The following is a 24,373-nucleotide window of genomic DNA, read 5'->3' as shown; positions in this document are numbered from 1 at the left end:
TTTGAAATGTAACATCTGATATCCATTTCGAACATGAGTGGAAGCTTCTATCCTCTAGGCTTTCCCTTGTGCAGGATGAAGAGACCTTACCTTCCATAACTCAGAAGATGCACTACACTACCTATCCTGTGTGTTTTCATGTGATTATCGATATCATCTGCCATCCGATTGCTCGCCACTAGCTAGGCCAGAGCGAACACCAAGTCAATTCGCTTGTAGCAACGCTGTTCTGGATCTTTTACAATCAAAAGCCCTCTAGTGCACTACTTGCGGCCTCAGTTTAACCCCGTGAACAGACAAATAATGTGAGCTTTTCTTCAGGGGAATCTTTTTCTCTGAGAATAGGGAATACTAACCATGAGCATAGAAGCAATGACATCCAGTAATCCTAGTCATCCATTCTTCCGACGGCTGTTGCGGGAAGCCTTGCCCGATGCGTCAATCATTATTCATGTCCCTCCTGATGTGCCATCTGATGTTGGGGTCTTGGGCATCTGTGGCCTCTCATCAACAAATGCTAGCCAGGACAGATATGGCTGGATGGTGGTTGATTTTCTGACCTGGCACCATATGCTCACAGCTCTTGACGGGTCCAGCGAGGTTCGTCATGCTATCAGCATTGCGTTGCGCGATTATTCATTTAGTTGATAAAAACTGACTTTTATGTTTAATGACAGCGGCAAACATGGGTCAGCACTCTTTCTGTGAAAGAACTTATTGAGGCTGCAGACAAATATCTTAGCATTCACGACCAACAGGGGCGATTGCCCAAACCTCTGTCAGCCGGCAGCAGTGGAATCTGGCACCAGTCTAAGACTAACCATGAATTCAAGGACTACATTCTTACTCAAATCTATTACGAGGCTAATCGGGCCCTCGATCGCAACACGACACTAGCCATCCTTTCCTTTACTCCCGTAACTCCTGAGCATGACATCTGCATCGACTTGGGAAAAGATTCTATCAGTACGCCTGATGGTCAGTTGAAGAGCGCAAAAGTCTACCTGACTGCACAGGAAATCCGCCAAGCGATCCAGCGTGCTATTGATCGACACGGAGAGGCTTTCCCAAATAAAGATTTGAATCTTCGTGTCATTTTGGTGACACCCTCCGCTCTAACTGGTGGATGGGTCTGCCGCCCGTGGTTCATGGGTTCCACTACCTTTTCTCAAGAAGAGGACAAAGAACGTGTGATGCAAGTTATTGCGAAGTCATGCGGCGGAGCCTTTGCTGATCAGCTTGTCAGACTGTTTGCTGAGGAGGATGGAGAGGAAAGAAGTCCCCTGTTACCAGAAAGCGAACGAAGTATGGATAGGAGGAACCATCTTATTCTGCCACTTCCAGCTCGACCAAGTCCGGAGCAGATAAGCAAGTTTCACAACTTCAAGCGTCAAATACACCAAACATTATCGCATAAATTCAATACCCTTGCACGTAACCACGGTCTTCTTCTCAGTCCCGATGCTGTCATGGACCCGTCGATTTGGACCGACGCCTAGACCGACCTGGCTCCCCGACTGGGCCCTTCTCTATCGACTTGGGCTAGCCAACTCCCTAGTCACCGTCTCAAGTTCCGAACTCAAGACCGATATGAGTTTCTCGGTGAGGCTTTTGGTGGTACTCGCAAGTCTCAGCAGTTTCACTTGAAATATTTGATCGATATTGAACGGGACACTTGTTATCGGGACTGGGATTTTTTTGCCAGCTTCTCAACTAAAACACTTTTCAAGAAAATTTTAGAAGAGACCCTCGAAGAACACGATGCAATGCGAATCTACGATCTGCTCGAATTTCGGTCATCGAATATGCTTCTCGCCCACTTTATTGCAAAGGCGCTAGGCTTGCCTCGCCGACAAGAACACAGCTGCCGGTTTTGGGGGGAGGTCAATGTTGATGACAACTATTACCCAAAATTCGCAAAAGCACTGCATGATGTTGGCGATTTCTTTTGTCATCCAAACCTCCTGCCGGGAGAAAATCGAAATGACAACTCTCCCAAGTTCCATAGACCCCCTCGTTGGTTGTCCGAGACCATTGCCCTGACCTTCGCTCCGGAGACCTCTCGCGAGGTAGTGAGCACTTTCATTAAGACAACCGTCGCGCCGCTGTTCGAGTTGATCAAGGCTACGCAGAAAAGGTTGTTGACGGAGAACGAGGCTGTGACTCGTGCAGGCCAGGCATGGCTTGCTGCCATCAGCACCAATTTGCCAGGTCCGATCGAACATGAACCAGCTCAGCATGATACTACCCCCGAAGATAATGTTCAAGAGGTTCCACACAATACTCCGGCTGAACATGTCGTCGATGATCAATCCGGTGAGCAGGTGCAGCCTTCGGCCCTAGGACACCTGGATGTGTTTGAAGCTGTCGACGATGGCCAATCCCAAGAGCCGATACAACCTTCAACCTTAGGCTATCTGCATGCAATTTTGAAGAAAGCTGCTCATTTCGTGGCCCAAGATGCTGAAAAGCTTGGAGCAGACCTAGCAAACTCTATTCCTTACGAAGTTGGCTTTTACGACCCCTCCGACCTGTTTGGGGAGTCAACGGACTGCAAGGCAGGAGTCATACTTATTCGCCCTATTCCCAAAAATCCTTTCGAGAACTTGGGTCCCTCTGAAAGCGGAGTCAGCGAGAATAATAGCAGGGAAGAAATGCCAGAGACTACTGAGGTTAATGAGGTCCCCCAAGAAGATACCAAGGCCGATATTAGGGTTGCGGATAATCCCTCTTCAAGACCTCAGCCACAACACCAATCCGTCGTGATTGCTCACGGCTCCAACACTCAGCGGTCTGTCCGCTTCATGAATGGCCAAGGTTCAAGGTCCAGCGAACAGTACATGTCGGCAGCCTTCCAGCCATCTGATCAGGCCAGTCAGCCTTGGGCGCATAGGGATCAGTCAGCGTCCGAATGGGAGGGGACATATGCCTACAATAACGGCATTGACCAAACCTATGCTGGGGGTATGTCTTGGAGCGAGCATACGCCCTCGAACACAGCTGGTAGGGGGGCCAACTGGGGTAGGCGGCGTTATGATGACAGACGCAGGAATCGAAGTGGTCAAACCGAGAGAAGGTTGGATTTATCATGGAGGTCAAGGCCTGGGGACCAGCAAAGTAGTGGGTGGTGAAAAAAACTTGTGAATCTGTGGATGATGCCACTATGTCGATCAAAGAGAGTTGTCACAGCGTTAGGATTATTATTGTCATTATCCAAGGAACAAACACAGCGTAACAGGAAAGTAGTTGCCCAATTCGAACACTGCTTGTGCAAGCCTAGATGTTGTCAATTGGCAATTTTGGATTACAATGCAACAACAGAAGTATTCACTGCCACACCATGTTTCAAGTGTCTCTTAAAACATTCCCGAGCCGTGAGAGATATGTGAGACATGAGAAAGTATATACGTGGTGTGTTGCTGCAACTCGAGAAGTTGAGACACTGACGCCATCTTGAAAACCGAAGCGTCTAAACAGTCTGAACATCCCTATCCCATTTGATGTGCAGCTACACAACTTAACGTTCGGTCATACATACATGTACATGCATATATTATACACACATACACACACACACACACACACACACACACACACACACATGCACACTATATATATATATATATATACAACAAAGCTCAATTCAAAAACATGTAAGGCATTTCAAACACACCGCTGCAGAGGTCTGCAGAGGTATCAAAACTGGCAGATATAAACTGACTCTGAGTATGCAGTACATGTATAAAGCCGTGGTCTCCCTTCTTGTTCCAGTCCTATTTTCATAACGCAATAAGCGCCCCACCGAAAAGCGCAAATGCTCCCGTCATGCCCACGACGCTCAAGATTTCGCCCAATCCCCCGGACGTCCCCCATCCCGGAAGCTCCATCACCCCCACAGCCGGGGCCGCGGCGTTCTTGGACTCCTCCGAGTTAGGGTCCTCCGACCCAGAGCGGGAGGGGAACAGGGTCGGGGTCGGGGTATAAGTGGTCTGCTGGGAAGGCACACCACTGAGATTGGGCAGGCTGGTTCCGGTGGAGTGCAGCTCGACGACGGTAGAGGTACTGCTGTTAAGGTTGGCCTGGGCCAGGCCGATCTGGTGATGAGTCAGGTCGTAGACAACATAGGCGCTGCGCAGGAAGGTGTCGCCCAGCAGGGTGAAGTTGGACGAGTCCTTGACCGTGCCGACTGACTCGATGGCGGCTGTGCTTTGGATGCCGAACAAGCAGGGCCGGGTGAAGCCTGGGTGGGTGTAGCTTGCAGGGAGGATGTCCAGGACCATTTCCCAGACAGGAACGGAGATGGTGGCGGCTGTGCCGGCTGTGGTGTTGCCGAAGTGGAAGGTGAGGTGAAGGTTAGGCTCGGAGGTGAGGTATTTGCAATCGATGATGGTCGAACGGAGGTCGGGGTCGTAGATGGCGCCCAGCGCCGAGTAGATGGGTCTGGTCATGGGATCGGGGAGGTAGGAGAAGGTAGTACCTGAGTCGAGCACCGCGGGAGCGGCGTGTCCGAGGATGGAGGTGCTGACATCGATGGTCGTGCCGTTTGTGTAGATGAGGGAGACGCCGTCGAAGGCAATCTCGAAGGAGGTGTAGTTGGAGCCGTTTGTTTTGTACAGGGGCACGATCTGCAGCTGGCCGATGAACTTGTCGAGATCGACGCCGCCAAAGAGGATGTTCCCTGAGTCGGTCCGACGGTCGTTCAGGTAGAGTGAGTAGGCTTTACATCTGATCAAGCCCTGGTTCACCATCTCATCCATAATGTTGGGGTATTTGGCTTTAGCCTTCTCATTCTCGCTAAAACCAAGCCCCAAAATTCCGGTCCCCCTAACAGCCTTGGTGACGCATGCCATCTGCAACCCCTTGATCATGGTGTCGCCAATGATAAAGTCGTCCGAAATGTAATCTCCAGACGCGGAGTTGCCGTCAAGATAGACGATTTTGAACCCATTGCGCTCAACCATGTGGTGAGTTGAGCTCTTGTCGGGATTGTAGGTGCCAGCGCACGTCATCCCATAGAGTTCTTGCAACTCTCGGCTCTTGCACAGGTCCGCCTCTCGACTCAAGACCCAAGCATCGCTGCTCCCGGTGTCCAGCAGCATGGTCACCGGCTGGGGCGGGGTACCAATCTGCACTTCGATGAAGTAGCCGCCGCCGGCAACATTGTTGATCAGATTCTCGGCGAATGTACCCCGGCGGTTCAGGTACGATACGCTGCCAATTCGGACTCCCGGCGGGCCCTTGGTGACATTGAACTGGACAACATTTCGTGCCAATGCCCCGGAAGCCAAAGCCAGGAGCGGGGCGGGAGCAAATCGCATCTCACGGCTCGTCGAATGTGTCTGTGGGTGATCGCTAGGAAGACTGGTTACTGATTACCGAGCTAGACCAGCGTCGTTCAGACTGGCCAAACCCCTGCTTGCTGGACCAACTCGACCGCGACCAGACCCGCTTACAGGTACCGCTGGTGGGATCGATCTGGAAAGAATCCAACTAAGCTGGCTGTATGGATTGGAGGGGCTGGAGGACTGGCAGATGGCTGTTTCACGCCATGCCGCTCCAGAGGCGACACGGCCAGCCCGACAGGAGTACTGGTATGCGATTCAGGGTCGACACTGGAAGCGTCCTCCGTAGTGATTGCGTGCTACTTAAAGGCCGCTGGAAGGAGGATGGCACTAGAGTAATAAATGATACTTGTACTAAGTGTTGGTGAAGGAAACGCTCCACAACCCAGAATCCACCACCGGAGGGGGGGGGGGGGAAGGGGAGGGCAACCGGCCCCAAGGATAGTAATGGTAATCCGAAATAAAGGCAGCGAAACGAAGTACGGACGGGAGTCGCTGGCGTCTGCTACGGATGAGGTGTGGATCTGATGCTGATGGTGATGGACGCAGGGTGCCAAGAAGGGAGAGCGTGGCAGCGAGCAGCGAGCATGTCGCGGCGACGAGACGAAACGACGTTGGCCGTTCCCGTCAAGCTGGGATCTGGTGTCATTTTAACCTCACATCCTGCTGTCCTGACCCGTCCTGGGCCGTCCTTGGCGTTGTGCTGGATGCGGGCGTCGGAGTCTTGGGAGCAGTCTGGGCATGATTTCTCGGCGGGCGCCAGGGGCCTTTTCTGGGTTCTCCTGGGCACCGAACAGCGACTACGGGTAAACAACCGCGCCCCGTCCGCTCCGTCGTGGCTTGGCGCCCAGACCGATCAGCGCTAGGCACCTAATGCCAACACCAATGCTAATGCCGATGGCGACGCCTTCTTTTCTTGGTCGCGTCGTGGTCCTGTCGTCCACAATCGCAATTGGGCTCTTTGGTGTACTCGCAACCCTTGGAATGCCTGTTCTTTCTTGGATCATTCGCTCGCATCCGGCTATCAACAATGTAATCCCGTTGTGCCACGGCATCCCTGAGCGAGCCATATACAGTACAGCAGATCGTGGCCTCTGTGGCCTTCGGACTTCGTGCCCTGCGTGCGCCGAGTGTATGTGTCTTGCGTGTTGTGTGCGACTCATCTGTGTTTTGTGGTCTTGGCTCCGTCTCAGCCCATGCTCAAGTGATCAAACGGGCATTGTGCCAAGGCTGGGCGGCTCCCGGCAGTCTTGGCCTCGAACTTTGTCCTGAGAAGTCCGGCCTGGTCTCTTCCAGACGCGCGTTTGTGCAAAAAGATAGAGAGCCTGTTGTCCTACTGTACACGAACAAATCACGGCTGGAGGATGCCAGATCACCTCAACATCTTCTAACCAACTTTTAAACGTGAAGATATAAGGTAGATATTTGCTTGACTTTACATACATACGGAGTACAGATTGCGGAATATCTACCTACCTAGGTAGGTAGGTAGGTAGGTAGGTAGGTAGGTAGGTAGGTGTGCTGTATGAGGTCGGCCAGAGAGGGATTGCTCTCAGCCGGAGCCTTTGTGCCTGTTGCCAACTGTACCTGACGTCACTGTATTGTAATTGTAATGCGGATGAGTCTTACACTGACAGGGTTTACTGTGCAGGATTCGCGCCCCCAATAGTGCAGTTTTGCTTACTTGCGATTCTGTAAGCCATGCCACGCCAAAGCCATTGCTGTCCGGACTTTTGCAAATGGTCTGGACCAACGGAGGCGTCTTCCAAAACCTGGGCAAGGCATCCAAGCCTTACCGCCCTTCAATCCACAGCAAATGTGATGATGCAAGTCCCATCCATGCCGATGTGAAGCGGATCTCCCACAATGCCCAACGGTTTGTTCTGCTTTCCGGGCCCAAGACTTGTGCCAAGAGCGATGTTACCACTGCCAAGCTGCCAAGAGCTTGGCTATGGTCTGGGCATTGGCTTCACTAGATCTCATCAGATCGTCGAATTCCAGGTGCCGAGAAAGACTGGTATCGCACGTCTTTGCCCGCCGGGAACATCTTCTTGGCCCTGAGCTTTTTTGCTCGTGGCATCCAACTTCGCAAGCACAACGTCGAAGTCGGATTTCTGCATCATGATCTGAAGCTGAGGTTGCTGATGAGTTCGGTTTCAATGAGCCGATACTGTGTAAATCAATCAGATCTGGGTGGGAAAGAATGTATGAAACTTGCCTTACATACAGATACCCTAATTGCATATGGGGCGCACGAATCCCGTACATAAGTAGTGTGATAGACCCTAAAAGCATCTTTGATCCCACTGTATCATCATGCCATGCAGTGTAAAAGTCGCTCTAGGGACTTGGCGAAGCTCCTCGCGAGTCGTCATGCTTTACGATGCAGCTTCCTATCGCCATCCCCCGCTACCTCGGTAGCAGCATCATAAAAAATCACTAACGACAAGACTGTCTCGCCACTATTTACCCCACAAGGGCCAGAACTGGAGTCATGATCAGCATGGGGTTACCCGGGTCCGTGGTTGATCTGCGAGTTTGACGGTTCCTGGAGGGAAGGTGGATTGCAAATCATCCGAGGGCAAGAGTAAGGCAAGGTCTGGGCTTCTCGGACAAATAATTGTCGCGCAGATGCTTCCATGCGTCTCTCGGTGCGACATCTGCCACGACCTGGCCTGTTCCGTTCCCCGATACGTTGCGGCCATCGTCACCATTGTCACCATCATCGCCAGCGCCAACTACGGTGTCGACAGAACGTCGATAGTTCGGGTTTTGTCCTCCCAGTCCAGCCGCGCAATACCCTGTATACCCTGTCGGCCATAATTTGTCAGTTAGTTTCGCACTCCTAGCTTGCCTCTCGATTGAGACGATCGCTAGGTGAACCGCAGCGAAGACACCAGGGCGCGGAGAAGAGAATGAGTCTCGTGTCGTCTGTCCGTTCTTCAAGCCGTCGATTCGCGTACAAACTTCGCCTGCCGTGGCGGCTGCCGGAAAGTGTGCCAGCGGGGACGGTGACCAAGTGACAGGAATCGCGACGAAAACCGGGGGCAAAATGCATATCTCTCTCTACGACATCAGCATCATCGATCTGCTCGAGGCCGATCCGCGGCCGTCATTTATTGTCGCACTTGCACCACAACCGCCTACCGTCCTCTACGCAAACCCCGCATTCTCAGGTCGCGGTGTTTTATTATCCCTCGTTTCCTCGAGCGCCGAAAACTTCTCGCCGTTATGGCAATGGATCACAGAAGCTCCGTCTCCTTTAGACTCAGGGGACGTGTTGAGCCCTGCTGCTGTTCCTGCTCCGTCGTTCCTCTACTCGGGCGTTTACTGGACCCGTTTCATGGTCAATGAACAGCTAATAGTTGTCGGAGAAAATGAGCAGATGCTCCAGACGGGGCCAGCCCGTATTTTCCAATCCGATGTTTCTCAGGTCCAAGCTCCAGCGTCTTCGTCAAGGCTCATCATCCCTCTGGAGCCAGCGACTTTGAACTCTGCTGCTCTGGAGACGGCCCCGATCTGTCCATCATCATCGCCGGATGAGCGCCGCAGCAGATCATTGCCGGTTACCATTCCTATCAGCTTGAAAGACCGGCAGTCATGCCAGGGTGAACCGGTCCAATCTTTGTCTCAGGGAAGATCAGCTTCTGATCCTGGTTGGATACTTCCTGATACCACTCCAGGTGAGAAAAAAAATTAAAGAAGAAGAAGATATGCCCGCGGAGGATTTCAAGGCCATTGCTGATGGGCATGCTGCAGAACAACGTCCGTTTCTGGATGTCATCAACAGCGTGAACTGGGCCCAGACCCCCTTGGGCCCTATGTACACATGGCATCCAAAGCTCAGAGAGACTGTCAACCAAATTCTTGTCGACAGCCGTCCTATCGCCATTTATTGGGGTCCCTCATACACTACCATCTACAACGAGGCCTTCAGCAAAATATGCGGCGCAAAGCATCCCGCTATGCTCGGCATGCCTGTACAAGAAGCATGGAATGAGGCTGGCCATCGACTCAAGGAGATAATGCGTGCTATCCCTCCTAATCACCGGGGAAGAGTCGAAGATGAATGGAGGTTCTTCGTCGAGAGGGAGTCCGAAGCTGAAGGCGACACTCCCTGGCTTGAAGAGACCTACCTGAAATGGTCCATCATCCCCATCATCGAGAATAACGAGTGTTTGGGCTTCATGCACCCTGTTGCAGAGACAACAAGCTTACGTCTGTGGGAGCGTCGCATGAAAATGTTGATTGACCTAGGAGAGGCCCTCCTCACAGCACGGGATGTGGAAAGCTACTGGGAGAAAACGATCCAGGAGCTAGCCGCCGTCGAGCCTCGGTCCGACGTACCATTGGCGATCCTATACATTGTTGAAAATTCGCAAGACCCCCCAGGAACGCCAACTTTGAACAGTTCCTCGGTAGTATGTCGCTTGGCGGGGACGTTGGGAGTCCCTACCAACCACCCAATCGCACCACAAACGCTCGATTTACAGTCCGATAGCGATGCACTTTCCTTGGCATTCCGGAAGGCCTTGTCTGCACGACATCCCATCCTCCTACAAACAAAGGATGGGACATTGCCGCGGGATTTGCTAAAAGGCCTGCAGTGGAGGGCGTTTGGAGGAGATCCTTGCCGAGCAGCCGTGATCTGTCCCATTCGACCGACGAAAAATGAGGCAGTGATGGGTTTATTGCTCCTTGGCTTGAACCCGAGATGTCCCTATGACAACGACTATCGTCAACACATTGCTCTGTTGAGTCAGAAGCTTGCGACTTCTTTAGCTTCAATAGTGCTTTTGGAGGAAGAGACCCGAAGAGGCCGAAACGCAGCTGAAGAAGCCGCCTATGACAAGGCCATGCTAAAGGAGAAGCTGGCCATGCAGACAAAGGAAGCCACGGAGTCGATGCAGATGTTTGAGGCAGTCGCCGAGTTTGTCCCTGTCGGGATGGCCTTCGGCGACCCCCAAGGAGAAATCACATATGCAAACGATTCCTGGTATAAGATTACTGGTTACCCCAAAACGGACCGCATCGAGAAGCAAGGCTTCATATCATGTGTGAAGGACGAGGACCGGCCAGTTGTCATTGTTGCCTACGAGAAGCTCAAGACTGCTGGCAACGTCCAATTCGAGTTCCGGGTAAAGCGACCTGCCAGCAACGACGGCCAGGTCTATCCTGTAACCCCACCCAGTTTTGAGAAGACCGGCCTCGACCTAGTCTCAGTCGACGACATGACGGAGCGTCATGTGATGGCAACAGCGAGAGCCGAGTATGGTGTTGACGGGAACGTCATCCGCATCCTCACCTGCCTTACAGACGTGACGGCACACAAACGTGCTGCCGAGGAAGCAGTACGCCGCGCGCAACAGGCTGAGAATCTCAAACGTATGGCCGAGTTTGCAACTGTTGGCTTGTACGACGTGGATCTTGAAGGCCGGTTGCTTGGGGCAAACGATGTCTTTTTTGAGTTATGTGGGCTAGAAAAGGTTGATCCCACTGAGGTGGACGTCCGGCCCTGGAAATCTTGTGTTTGCGAGGAAGACTACTCGCTGCTCACCGAAAAGCTCGCGAGGATGGTCAAAGAAGACAAGGTGCAGACTGTTGAAGTCAGGCTCAACACAACTTGGACCGCTGATGACGGCTCGGGTCACAAAGTTGTCGTACCGAGGTGTGTCCAGGCAACTTTGATGCCGGTGAAGTCCAATGAGGGCGTCATCACAAGCTTCACAGGTTGCCTCAGCGACATTTCTTTGCAAAAGTGGCAGCTGGATTGGGAGAAAGAGCGCAAGGAGGAAGCTCTTGAGTCCAAGAGGCAGCAAGAGAATTTCATCGACATGACCTCGCACGAGATGCGTAACCCTCTGAGCGCCATCATCCATTGCGCCGACGCAATCACTGCCACACTCACTCGGGTCGAGGAGCTTCTCGACACTCACGCTCGGAGATCCGAAGCTGGCTCCAGGACGGACCACAATAAGGCGGAATCAGCAATAAATGCAACCAAACTTGAAGATGGCTGGAGGACCGAGGCTCGCGACCTCGTCGAAAGCAGCATCGACAATGCCGAAACCATTGTCAGCTGTGCTCAACACCAGAAACGGATTGTGGACGACATCCTAACCATGTCCAAACTGGACTCGAACTTACTGGGTATCACCCCGATCATCGTGGATCCCATCAAGATGGTCCAGGAGGCGTTAAAGATGTTCGAAGTGGAAGCACGGCGGGTCGACATCAACTTGAGCATGATCGTCGACCCCGCCTACCGCGAGCTGGGCATCAAGTACCTAGAGTTTGATCCTTCGCGCTTGAAGCAGGTCCTTATCAACCTGCTTACCAACGCTCTGAAGTTTACCAAGACTGGTCCGACTCGGAATGTCTCGGTCACGATTAGCGCTAGTCTAACACGACCAACGGAAGCTACAAGCAAAGTTCAGTTTATACCCCGGTCACAAGATACCGTCAACAGTGATCAGGGCAACCAGTTAGCATCAAAAATCCGTGGAAGTCCTGTATTTTTAATGTTTGAGGTCAAAGACACGGGCGAAGGATTAACCGAGGAGGAAAAGAAGAGCTTGTTTCAGCGGTTTGTCCAGGCATCGAGCCGCACCCACGTAAAGTATGGCGGCTCCGGGCTCGGCCTGTTCATCAGCCGCCGCTTAACAGAACTCCAGAATGGAGCTATCGGCGTGGCCAGCCAGCCTGGGGTTGGCAGCACATTCGGGTTTTACATCGAAACCCGCATTCCCAGCAGCAACGCCATCCAAGAAGCGGAAGCAAGTGCAGCAGTCACCCGCAAGGCGAGAGGATGCCATCCTGTACTGGATATCTCGAGTGTTTCCCTCCAGGACAAGGCTATTTGCACCAGAAAACGAGCTGGAACAAGCAGCACTTTGAGTGACTCAACCACTCCCACCTCCAATGGAAGCATCTTTGATCACAGCTCGGTATCACCCATCGCTACACCCATCAGCGAGTGTGCTCATCCGTTGCCTGAAGTATCAACTCCTCAAATTAGGGGAGTCCTAGTGGTCGAAGACAACCTCATCAACCAGCAGATCACACGACGCGGTTTACTGAGCATGGGCTTTACAGTCGACGTGGCTAATCACGGCCTTGAATGTCTTGAGAAGCTCCGGCGCACCGACCGATTCATCCAAGCACCAGATGACACCGATGAGGAGCCCCAAACAGGAGACGACGCTACCCCAAGGTCGTCTACACACCTTTTAACCTCTAACCCCCCTTTACCGTTGTCTTCCTCTACGCCCAGCACCAGCCATGACTTCGACCAGCAACTTCTGTTCCCCCTCTCGATGATCCTCATGGACATCGAGATGCCGGTGCAAGACGGCCTGACATGCACGCGGCGCATCCGTGAGCTGGAACGCGCGGGCCGCATCCGTGGCGGGAGGATTCCCATCATCGCGGTCAGTGCCAACGCTCGCATGGAGCAGATTGCGGAGGCGCGGCAGGCGGGGTGTGATGATGTGCTGGTGAAGCCGTATCGCATGCCGGAGTTGCTGGAGAAGATGCGGCTTGTTATGGGATGTGTGGCGGCTGGGGGGGGGCTGCTGAGAGGCGGTGAGGAGGATTAGGATTTGATTCCGTTTCGTATTGTTTTCTTTATTATTTTTGTTTTGCCTTTTAACCTCGGTGAGGGCTGTATTGTTTTTAACTTTTTTTTATCGTTCATTTCGGAGAAAGCCGGTAGATATAGATTGGAACTTGGAACGAAAAATCATTGGAGGGGACAAAAAGGGTTCGAAAATAATGGCATGAAATATGACATGGCATGGTACAGAGGGCAGAGGGGCACATTCTCGACATAAGGTCAGAGAAATGACAGACTTAGCTGGCTGGCCAGATCGAGCTTGATCTTTCGTTTGTCGTGTCGTCTTTACGGCACGAGGAATTTGCTGCTGTGTGTATTACTAATTGTATGGGATACCCTTAAATCTCTGCTCTCAGCAGCTTACTGTCTCGGCGTGGATATTGGGGCTTTCTAGGTCATTATTGTACAAAAGCGGGCGCAGAATCTTTGGACTTTTTTTTTGGTGGGGCTATGGCGGAATACTTTGTAAAAAAACACGTATGTACATCAAACGGGCACTTTATATGGTTCAACTCTTCGTCTTGCGATACTGTCAGACTGTTTATTCGTGTTACTCTTGTGTCTAGGAGCCTCTGCACGGCATATACGACATGTCCTTCGTTGACAACCCCCACAACTGTCCGAAGCCGCGTCACCGGCTGATGACTCTCGATCTGATTCTTGCCATCTAGATTTTTTATCCCAAACACGATGGTGCACGACAAATAGGGATATTACATTGGGAAGGCATCCTCTCTTCAAAACTGGAGGCGATTGGGGATCGTCGTCGATAGATCTACGGGGATCCGTGTCCGGTCACACAGGACGCGGAAATCTGTATGTCAGTTCCCCGCGCGGCGGGAAGATGCACAGATGAACAAGCTTGGTGGGATGGGCATTATCGGTGGAGAATTGGTCCCTATTCGCAGATGTTTTTGCAGCTTGGGAGAAGCTCACTGTAGTTGAAGTTCAGTTATTGTCAAGCATTCCATGGCAGTGAGTGTTGACTCAACTTCTGCTTGTATTCAAGAAGGTCTCAAAGTGACATAGGGAACTGCTCATCGTCAGAGCACCGGCTTGCATTTCCCAAGTCTCGGGTTAGAGTCATGAGAGGCATGTGGCGCGGTGTTGAACGGTTTCACAACCTTCCCAAGGGCAGAACCTGGAAGGGACTCGGAGGTTCTATCCTTCCGGTAAGATGTCCGCCTGCCGTTGTGGCAGCAGGTTCAATTCAGCTTATGGCATCTGGAACTTGCGTAATGGGAAGGCATTCGTGTAATCGGAAGAAGGAGAGATAGAGAGTAAGGAATGGACGGTTAACTCGAGTGTCTACTATAAGTCGGGGGTGTGTCTTCTTCCAGAAATCCAACTTGAACTCAGAATCAACCCCAGCTTGAAAACACAGACACAGAACACAAGAGTCAGCATGGCATCCAAGGGTCCGTCCATCCACCGTGTTACCTTGTTCAAGGTTCCGGATCCGGCGAACCAGAAGAAACTGGTCAAGCCATACATCCTCCAGTTCGTCTCCCCTATGGTGCAACTTCCTCCCACTAGTATCAGTCGAACTGACGCGCCCCAACAGCTGCCATGCCGGCCAGGCCAAGGAAGACCCTCGCTCCAAAGGATACACTGTTGTTGCGTACACCGTATTCGCCAGTCTGGACGACATGAAGTACTACGACACCGACTGCGCGGCACATGCCAAGCTCAAGAAGGTTGCTGTTGAGATTGTGGAGGAGTTCCCGCTTGTGGTGTACCGGGAGGTTGAGGGAGGGTTGCCGAACTGAAGGTCCAAGATATTGGCTTGAACAAGAGATAGGATTTTAGGGAGCCGAACAGCGACAAAGATGAACAGCGAGAGTCGTATTCATCAAGACTAATACAGTTTTGTTATGACTTGTTCCATCTCGTAGACATACCTACAGTTCTCAACCCCTCCTAAACCCAACAACACCCCCCCCCCAAAACAAAGAAACCCCTCACTTCTCAACAGCCCCCTTCAGCCCCTCTGCCCAAGCCTCAAATCCCCTAGCAACCTTAACCCCCACCAGAGCCTTTACAACTGGTGCCAAAGGCCCATAAAATGTCTCCCACGTAACATACTCCGTCTCCCCCTCCCCAACTTCCGCAAACTCCTGCACCCTCTCACTCTTTAACATCCACGTCGGCCGAGCCCAGCTCCCCCGCGTCCGCCACGCAATCCTCCAGCCCTTCCTCCGCTTCCGGACTTTCTGTCCGGGACCCTCACCACCCTCAACCTCGACGTCGACTTCCTCGTCAAACTCCTCCAGAACACTTACTTCCAGTGATGTCGCATCCCGCTTGGCCAGGCTAGTGATTCCTGAGAAGATGTCCCCGCCGCTGCTGGTGCCAGCGCTGTCGTCATTGTTGAGCGGCTCGTCCGGGTCGAGGTATACGTCAAAGGTGAAGTGTGTGCCTAGACGGAGAGTGAGATCATGGTTGGCGTATGCAGGGTTGGTATCGCTGCTGTTGCCGGGAGGTTGGTAGTCGATTGTGCAGGCGCGGCAGAAGCGGTTCCATAAGGGATCTGTTTTGGTTACATAGGTTGGGTTGTGTTAGTTGAGGTGAGGCTTGGTGTTTGAAGGGTCACAACACGACGGAGAGAGGATCTGGTTTTTGGGGGTGGGGGGGAGAAGAGAGAAAGGGGTTGAAGAGGAAGAGGTTGGCGTTACGAAAGGAGGTTGTTTCTTGGGATGATGACTGTTGATAATGTCAAGGCTTTAACTGAGTTGCGTTTTGGAAAAGGACCTAGCACATACATCCAGCAGAGTTAGTGACGACACTGAGGCAGGCCTGCGGGGAGGCAGCGATGCGGGTGGAGCATGTGATGGTGAAGGTTCCGCCTAGTCCGTAGCTTGGTGTCGGCCGTAGACGGTCCAGAGATGCTGCGGTTGAGGACATCATGATGTTTGAATCTTGATACGCAAGGTTAGAGTACCCAAATGCTCGAGAAGCTCTAGTTCCTATCTGCGGCCGACATTGCTTGGAAGGTTTCCAGGTAGCCTGTCCAGCTGAGCACGGACCACTCAAATGTGCACTCTAAGGTTGCCGTGGTGACGAAGTGTTCATGTTGACTACCCCTGACGAAGCCGTGCCCGTGGTTAGGATATTGCTGATGGGTGATGAGAACCCAAAGAACCATCGCGGCATTTCTGAATGATAAAGTAGATCAATATATCGGTAACTAATCAAATGTCTGTCATTGAGAATTCCGTGCACATACTCACAAATGAGGCCAAGTCACCAACCGTCTTGTTTCTTTTCTTGTTTTAGGCTTCTTGTCATTAGAACTCTGCTCTCGCAAGTATTCGTTGCGTCACAAGGTATTGGTTTTCTAATTTGTGAAGCTATCATAACACCAAAAATAAATTACAACTGTTTTTACTCTTGCAATATGACTTCATCACAGTTCAGGTTCAAGTTGCCATTCTGTTTCCTCAAGTGACTCCCCAGAGCTGGAGTCATTTACACTGTCCTCCTCCGAAGTTGACTCTCTAGAGCTGGAGCCATACTCCGAATTATCCTCCTCGCAAGTGTACTCGCTAGAGTTGGAGTCATCCACACTTTCCTCCAAAGTTGACTCTCTAAAGCTGGAGCCATACTCCGAATTATCCTCCTCGTAAGCGGACTCGCTAGAGCTGAAGCCATACTCCAAAATACTCACCTCGTAAAATTGACTCATCAGAACTGAGGCCACCCAGATTTTCCTCTTCGTTCCTGACACCAGTTTCTGAATACCTTTTCGCTTCGTTTACACCAGCATCCAGCAACATCTTCTCCACTTTTTTCCACCCTCTTTTCCCAGCATACCACAAAGCCGTTCACCCAAGGTTATCGGTCGCATCAACTTCGACTCCTAGCTCAAGGAATAGGTTCACACACTCGATGTCCTCGTATCTCATTGCTAGAATGCAGGCATGTAACACTGATCGCCCTTTTTTATCTCTGTTGTTTATACTCTTCTCATCAGCCTCCCGTTCCAGGAGTTTCTTCAGGACTGAGAAATTATGATGTGCACCCGCAAGCCAAAGTGCAGTTCTGCCACTGTTATCCTTCGTATCAATCTCAATTCCAATGTCATCCTTGATCAAAAAACTTACGACGTCCGTCTCAAGGTCGAGATGTATGGCCGACGGCGGTTCGGGTCGTGGACGAGTGGATTTTGATGCCATGCTATGTAAAATTGTCCATCCCATGTCGTCCGCTTCCGTGATACTTCCAAGATCAGCGTCCTATCAATCAATAACTTTGTAGTTTTAAAATTGTCCTCAATGCAAGAATACCACAAGGCTGATCGGTTGCTGTTATCTCTTGAATCAATGGCTGACCCGGCATCGAGAAGAAGCTCGATAATAGCAACATTACCATGTGCCGCAGCTGCATGCAAGACTGCCATCCATTTATGATCTCTGCTGTTTGGATTTCCACCATTTTGAGCAACAACCGGAGATCTTCGTATCCTCGTTTACCGGCATACCAAAGCGCTGATCTGTCCTGTTTATCATGTACATTGACATCCGCTCCCTTCTCAAGCAACATCCGTTTGACCTGGATATTGCTATAACGCAGTACGGCCTCGTGCATGGGTGTTCTCCCTCCTCGGTCTGCAATCCTAACATCGGCACCATGGTCCAACAAGACTTGCATGATGGGCCCAAGGTCATGTTTACAAGCTTCAAACAGTGGCGTCCTTCCCCTGTAATCTCTAGAATTGATATCGGCGCCTCTTTCGAGCAATGCCTTGACTATGTCAGGCCTGGTGGTAACTGGGTTCTTTCCCACAGCGGCATGCAATGCGGTGTGTGCCTTGTTGTCCATGACCATTGGATCTGCCCCATGCTCTAGTAATAATCTCGCAACCTCACCATGTCTTTTGCCACAAGCCAGTAATAAGGGCGTCCTCCCCTATTGTCTTTTGCGTTAATATCTGCGCCTTGCTCGAGTAGTAATCTCACGGCGTTCTCACAGCCCTATTTATAAGCATGCAACAAGGCCGTAGTTCCCTCTTTATCGGTTTCATCGATGTCTGCCCCTGCTTGGAGCAAACGTTTTGTGATTCCACTGAGATTTTTTCTGGCTGCCAAGTGTAAAATAGTCATACCCCTCTCGTCTAACACATCCATACTCACATCTTTTTTGAGCAACATTTGCGTTACCTCTTCAAGCAGACCCTGGATGCTGTACCACAGCGCAGATTTTCCATGCTGATCTCTCACGACTGCCACACATCAGATCTAGCATCTGATGGATCTGTGTGATGGTGATGGTGAGGACTAAATCCTGACATAGCGGCATGAAGCGCTGTATATCCAGAGTTGTCCACAACTGTGCTGTCGGCACCTTTCTCGAGAAAGAGCTTCACAAGGTTCAAATGGACCCCATAACAAGCGTACCACAGAGCAGTTCTTCCTTTGTTGTCCCTGGAAATGATATGTGCCCCTCTCTCCAGCAAGTAGGTGACGGCTTGGGTAAGACCTCTCTGTGCGGCTAGATGAAGGGACATCCTCCTGTCCTCATTCTGCTCAGTGACGTCTGTGCCATTGTTGAGCAGTCTTCGTATATTATCCACACTCCCCCAATCAGCGGCGAAATTGATAAGGCTTAGGCGTTTGTCATAGGCAATGGAGAGCTCTGATTGCCTCACTCCATCACCGGTAAGTTGGACTCTCACTCTCACACTGCCATCTTCCAACTTCTCTTCCTTCATCACCCTGAACTCCGGTGGATGGCCTTTGCAATTTGGTAAAGCCCCTTTCCTAGAAGATATTTAGCGATCTTATCCTTGTCGTCCACAGCGCCTGATTTGATCCTGCGGGTCCCAAGTGGAGATTGATGGTTCACATCAAAGGTCAGATTTATACAGGCGCCTTGCTCAACAAGCAGTTTGATGAAAGGTAATCTGGCCCGCTTGGCTGCATAGAATAAAGGGGTTCTGCCATCGTTATCAATCCAGTCGATTAATGCATCGTGATCAAGCAGCCAGGTTACTTCTTTGTTTCCATACGCACAAGCCCTAGTAAGTAGCGTTTGTCCCTTGCCATCTGGTGCATTGATCATAATAACATTGTACTTGAACAATAAGATTAGGATCCCACGGAACCTCTTCTTTCATAATGGGGTAGATCTGAAAACTATGCCTCATATCTCCAGGCCTGTCACATTGATCGTTGAGCTGGATATGCCTAATGTTATAAGCTCCAAGCTGAAGTAGGCGCTAGACTAGCTCCTCATCACCTAAATAGCATGCTAGATGGAGCGGTGTTATACCATTGACATCCTCTAAGTTGATAATGTGTTCCTTCTCGGGTTCAGCCAGTTTCGCGACCTTTTCTAGTAGAAGCTTCGCAATTTCCTTTAGTGTTCCGCTGACAGTGCTGTCAAAAACCCAAGTAAGCAGAGTCCGGTTCTATGGTCGATCAAAGTGACGGAGGCGCCTGCGCTGAGCAGTTTTGCTACAAGACTCAGATCTATACATTCAATTGCATGGAAGAGAAGCGACCATCAGCTTCGTCAGTCGAGTCAAGAAGGCACGCCAGCGGTTGCATCGAACCTATGAAATCAATGACAAACTCAATGGCTCGTTTGTTCATGCTAAGCATAACACGAACTCGGTCCTTCCAATGTTCCCTCCCTGGTGAAAACCAGGCAGGACATTTGTCTTATCCATGATGTTTATAAAGTGCCAGCTTGTATCGGCATCCAGACAAAGCGTAGGTCCCTCACGCGTGAGCAGTTACTTTAATTGTTTTCAAGTTCTTGTCATCGCTGTAAGGAAACATTGCCGCGGCAAAGGGTGAACCATAATAAGGATAGGTCTCAAAGCAGAAGCGCCGTGCAGGACAGACTTTGATAAGATTATCCAAATGCATCTTAGTGAAGATGATGACAAGGTTAACCGGTTCGGGATCACACCAATCTTTGTATCGTGAAATTTGGTGGAACCATGTGCATGTTCCCTTTTTGGCAGTAGACAAATTGAGACGACGTTGCTCAATCTCGGTAAAATACAGACCATCCAGTGCTTTTTCTATGATATATCCCGGGATCATTGCATGGTATCTGGCGTGTGATTGTGATGAGGTTAAGTGGTTTGGCTTTTCTGGCTGGGTGTGTGAGGCCATGTGTACTTTGTGACTGGTTACTCATCATGACTTTCAACGGCTGTTTCTCTTCCAGCCTTATCATGGTTAATTTCCTCTTCCTCTGCTGTTCCTGGTTTTTGTGTTGCTGTGGAATTTGGTTGTTGTCGCTGAAGATCAGAAGATGACGGAACTGACTCGTGCCCAGCAGTAGCATCATACAGATCAGACTGGTCATGTTGGTCACCAATTGTGCGCATCGCCAACTTGGTAGATTTAATGATCCAGTTGATGGCATGTGTGACTTTCTCCCATTCTGGATTCTCAGTGCCATAGAAGCGACACATGCCCATGTGGTTTCTTGCAATATAGTCCGTCCTCTCGAGTCCGACAACGCCCAGGGAAGACGAATTATCCTCAACAATTTTGCCATAACCACCAACCTCATATTCTTCCTGGAAGGAAAGATGAGCTAACTGTTTTCCTGAATCAGGCACCTAAAGCTCGTGAACAATGATTGCAAAAGATCAGCTCGTGGTCTGGAGGCATCGACAATATGCTCCGGGAATTGAATCCCAATCAGTCGAGCGATCCGTGGGAGAACAAGGTGAAGCTTTCTAGGCTCAACTCCTTGATGAGGAGTTCCAAAGATGATACCAATCGTTAATTGAAAAAATTGAGCGGAGATCAGCTTCGTTTGTTGCTCTGCTTTCCTTTGAGAGCAACAGAGCTTGCTTTATGATGATCCCACCCAAGCTATGTGCGATGAAAAGGATGGGTCGAGACTTTTCCTGGTCGCTACGCTTCCTAGCAAGTGCATTCAAAAGACTTTTCGCAAGCCCATGCACGTTTGTTGGGCTTTTGTGGGCGAAAGAACTGAAAGCCAAGATTTGTATCATATCCATAGGTCAGGATTCTAGCATCAAGCCATGTTTTTCTTGCAAGATCATATAGCCAGAAGCACTTTTTCAAACCCTGCTTACGTTGTTTTAGTGACGGCTTCCGTGTCCAAGTCTTTCAAGGATGTCCTGTGAACCTATGAATAAAAACAAAACTAAGGTAAGCTTCGTTAGTTGTTGATCTTATAACTACAAAGAGTCGTGTGGATATTAGCTATGGAAGGGGGCATACTCATAACAGGGTCCCTGGGGTTATGAAGGACTGTAAAGCCCAGCCTACGGACTGTAACCTTGCTATCTGACCCCGACATTTGTTGCCAGAGAGACCGGTCTTTTTTCCAGGAAGCTGCACTTGGTTGAGTAGCTCGAAATTCAGATAACACTGTTGTGGAAATCAGAAGAGAGAAAGATCCAGCAAAGGATGAAGTTGTTCAGTTGCTTCAAGAACAGGGAAGGTAATAGAAAGTAGGGAAAGGTTGGAAACGGGGGAAAACGAAGTCAGAGCCCTGGGGCTCGAGGCTGTGCTACCCTAAAATAACTGCAGCTGAACCAATACGTCTTCCAAAGCAGATACATAATCAACTCCTACTGGCGGATAAAGGGCCTTATGCTGCTGAGAGGGGATGTCTCGGCCTCACCACGCATTCTGCCGTCCGAACCCTTCACACCCCTTCTCCACGAATCGTCTCCCCCTCTTGTCCTTGCCGCTGCCAGCTCCTGATGCCTAACCATCACTCCAATCACCTGTCTCGGCCCCGACCTCCTATACGTCCCAAGGCTCAGCACCAACGCAACAACAGCCACCACAGTCATAATCATGATCTGTTGCTCAAAAGCATTCAAATAAACCGTTAAAACCTCATGCCGCACCCCATCGGGCAGATTCAACACCGCCATCAAGTTCCGAAGCACCTGCGCCAGCTCCTCCCGACCGAGTAGTGACCCGTTCGACCCCAACTCCCGCTGCAACCGTTCACTGAAAAGAATTGTACACGTCGCCAGGCCCAGCGCACCACCAAATACCCTCGCCTGCGCCACAGCGCCCTGCGCAGCCGCCAAATCCCCCTCGCAAGCCTCAATTGCAGCAATCATGGTGCACGCAGCAAAAGTGAGGCCAACACCCAGGCCATAAAGCGCCGTCAAGCCCAGGAGCAGGTGCAGGCCTAGCGCGCCGTCGTCGCTGCGATGGGAGAGGCCGAGAATTGCGGCCAGGCCAGCGACCTGCAGGACGTTGCCTGCGACGAGGGTCTGGCTGGTCAAGTTAGACTGCTTGGAGAGGGCGCCGCCTAGGAAGGAGCCGAAGGCACATGCACCGAGCATCGGGAGGAGGTGCACACCTGCCCAGAGGGCATTATCCCCGTGGATGAGTTGCAGTTGTTCGGGGATTTTGATGACCAGGGCGATGTAGACGAAGCCGCTAAGGAGGGTGACACTGTGAGGGAGTCAGTCAAATACACAGAAAATAAGACGTAGAAACAGTCGTACATCAATGTTAGGATGTAGACTCGTGTAGTAACCAGGTGAACGGGGAAGACTGGCTGGATGCGATGGTTCCGCCGATGGAAGAGATAACCTTCCCATCCAACAAGCAATATCCAACACATCCCTGAGGTGATAAGTGACCCTAAGATAACAGGACTCATCCAGCTCCAAACATAGGACCCTCCTTGTTGCATCGCAAAAACAACAAGGATTGAGCCCACAGCGAGCAAGGCATTGCCCAGGAAGTCGATGGTGGAGAGGGGGTTCGGCCCCCCACATCTATCTCTGCGATCTTTAGGCCATAAGGCATAGATACCCAACACTGCTAAAATGCCAAATGGAATACTAAGACAGTGTTGTTAGTATGACCCATGAGCGTGGATTGGTGGAAGCACCGACTTGAACCAAAAGATCCCTCGCCAGTTCCATTCGGATATGCCGCCCCCAAGCAGAGGGCCAAGGACAAACGATATGGACAGAGTAATGCCGACAAGGGCGCCCACAGCCTCTGGGCGGCTTGGACCTTGCTCGAGGAGACAGACTTGAGCTAGGCTGTAAAGGCCTGACCCCCCTATCCCCTGGACAGCTCGGCCAGCAATGCTGTCGACGTCAAACCGTGTTAGTCAGTGGTCTGGGATAACATGCCTGTTAGCTGGAGACGTACAGTTCACCCATGTGTCGTGCAAATCCACACCAGACAGAGCCAAGAGTGAACAGTAACCAAGATACAGCGAGTACGTTCTTGCGGCCATAGACGTCACTCAGCTTGGAAAAGCCGACGGCGAAACCTATGAAGAAAATATTGGAGTTGAGTACAACACTGGCTAGAGATGAGCGATATAGGGCTGATTCTCACTCATATATGTTAATAGATAGCCGAGGACAGTCCAAGGTGTGTCTTGGTAGTTTTGAAGCTCTACCGATAGTGATATGAGAGCAGTTGAAACAATAGAGGCATCCAAACAGGAGAACATGAGGCCTAAACATATACTATGGAGCAGGAAGATCGTCGTCAGTCTACAGTAAACTCTTCTAAACAAAAGATACATACATGACGGTCAACAACACCCTCCGCAGAGGTATCCGCCTCGACGTCCTGCGTTCTTTGGTTTGTGATTGTGACTCATCGCTGATAGACTCTGCTCGAAGATCTTCTATCATCTCTGATAGCGAAGGATTGGGATAGGGCAAAGTGAAATTTGAGCATGGATGTCTAGTGATTGGCGTCATCTCATGTTGGAAGACCGGAGGGGGCGGGGGGGGGAATTCATTGTCCCCTTTTCGACTTCTGTCCGCCATGTCGATAGTCTGAGTTTTTTCTAGCAGAGGAGGCCAAGTTTGACGAAAGAAAAGAAGTCTCGGTCGACTACCACCTGCGTAAGTGACTTTCTGATCCCGAAACGACGGTAGTTTATCCTGACGGTCGATCGACGGGGACTCTACTCTGTGATATGTTAACCACAGATGAGTTTGAATGTGGGCACACTGTCTTTGTTTCCGGACTTGTTTATGATGGGCAAGAGATCTAGCTCGCCAAGGAACCACTTGAATGATAGTAAAGCCAGATAAACGACCCAGATGGGCTCTGGGTTACATTTTTATACCCAGGTAGCCGGAGGGGGCTGGACTGCGCCCAAGCGGTCGGAATTGCATCCTCCAATGTCGACAAAATATGAGACACCGTTGACCTTAACAAAGGGACCCGTTCACGAATATCAACGGCTGTGCTTGAAGCCCTGTTAGAGAAACCCGTCTCGAGCCGCACATCCATGAGACAGACGGTATTTGGCGAGATGTGTCTCGCTTTCATTCATAAGCCGGCAGGACAGAGACGCTCTAGGAGGGATACCCAAGCATCTCGCTTTGGCGGTGATGCCAACAACTGCACGTTTCCACAAGGATAGTAGCACATCAAGGCACAATGAGTGAAGACGGATGCTGTGCATTGTGTGA

At 50.9% G+C, this 24,373-nt stretch overlaps 7 protein-coding genes across 7 annotated transcripts; 4 read left to right on the top strand and 3 right to left on the bottom strand.

The window, feature by feature from the left end:
- Window positions 1–570: 570 nt before the first annotated feature.
- CTHT_0014110 (uncharacterized protein) lies at window positions 571–3,121 on the top strand (the record flags this gene model as incomplete). The annotated part of the gene is made up of 4 exons (XM_006691862.1): window positions 571–600; window positions 678–1,305; window positions 1,741–2,964; window positions 3,072–3,121. 4 exons carry the CDS (start codon window positions 571–573, stop codon window positions 3,119–3,121), a joined length of 1,932 nt encoding a protein of 643 aa, XP_006691925.1.
- Window positions 3,122–3,779: 658 nt separating this feature from the next.
- Window positions 3,780–5,318, bottom strand: CTHT_0014100 (uncharacterized protein; the record flags this gene model as incomplete). Its single annotated transcript, XM_006691861.1, has 1 exon — window positions 3,780–5,318. One exon carries the CDS (start codon window positions 5,316–5,318, stop codon window positions 3,780–3,782), a length of 1,539 nt encoding a protein of 512 aa, XP_006691924.1.
- Window positions 5,319–5,548: 230 nt separating this feature from the next.
- Window positions 5,549–6,208, top strand: CTHT_0014090 (uncharacterized protein; the record flags this gene model as incomplete). The annotated part of the gene is made up of 2 exons (XM_006691860.1): window positions 5,549–5,591; window positions 5,892–6,208. The coding sequence occupies 2 exons, from the start codon at window positions 5,549–5,551 to the stop codon at window positions 6,206–6,208; spliced, it is 360 nt and encodes a 119-aa protein (XP_006691923.1).
- Window positions 6,209–8,394: 2,186 nt separating this feature from the next.
- CTHT_0014080 (uncharacterized protein) lies at window positions 8,395–12,940 on the top strand (the record flags this gene model as incomplete). The annotated part of the gene is made up of 2 exons (XM_006691859.1): window positions 8,395–9,025; window positions 9,102–12,940. 2 exons carry the CDS (start codon window positions 8,395–8,397, stop codon window positions 12,938–12,940), a joined length of 4,470 nt encoding a protein of 1,489 aa, XP_006691922.1.
- A 1,422-nt stretch (window positions 12,941–14,362) lies between these two features.
- CTHT_0014070 (uncharacterized protein) lies at window positions 14,363–14,726 on the top strand (the record flags this gene model as incomplete). Its single annotated transcript, XM_006691858.1, has 2 exons — window positions 14,363–14,457; window positions 14,522–14,726. The coding sequence occupies 2 exons, from the start codon at window positions 14,363–14,365 to the stop codon at window positions 14,724–14,726; spliced, it is 300 nt and encodes a 99-aa protein (XP_006691921.1).
- Window positions 14,727–14,918: 192 nt separating this feature from the next.
- Window positions 14,919–15,864, bottom strand: CTHT_0014060 (uncharacterized protein; the record flags this gene model as incomplete). The annotated part of the gene is made up of 2 exons (XM_006691857.1): window positions 14,919–15,487; window positions 15,720–15,864. 2 exons carry the CDS (start codon window positions 15,862–15,864, stop codon window positions 14,919–14,921), a joined length of 714 nt encoding a protein of 237 aa, XP_006691920.1.
- A 5,659-nt stretch (window positions 15,865–21,523) lies between these two features.
- CTHT_0014050 (putative multidrug transporter protein) lies at window positions 21,524–23,095 on the bottom strand (the record flags this gene model as incomplete). Its single annotated transcript, XM_006691856.1, has 3 exons — window positions 21,524–22,370; window positions 22,889–23,020; window positions 23,085–23,095. 3 exons carry the CDS (start codon window positions 23,093–23,095, stop codon window positions 21,524–21,526), a joined length of 990 nt encoding a protein of 329 aa, XP_006691919.1.
- Between the last annotated feature and the right edge of the window lie 1,278 nt (window positions 23,096–24,373).

The sequence above is a fragment of the Thermochaetoides thermophila genome (assembly GCF_000221225.1).
Source record: "Thermochaetoides thermophila DSM 1495 unplaced genomic scaffold scf7180000011814, whole genome shotgun sequence".
NCBI classification, from domain to species: Eukaryota; Fungi; Ascomycota; class Sordariomycetes; order Sordariales; family Chaetomiaceae; genus Thermochaetoides; species Thermochaetoides thermophila.
The sequence above is the reverse complement of the archived record's forward strand: the minus strand, read 5'-3'. Positions and strand labels throughout refer to the sequence as shown.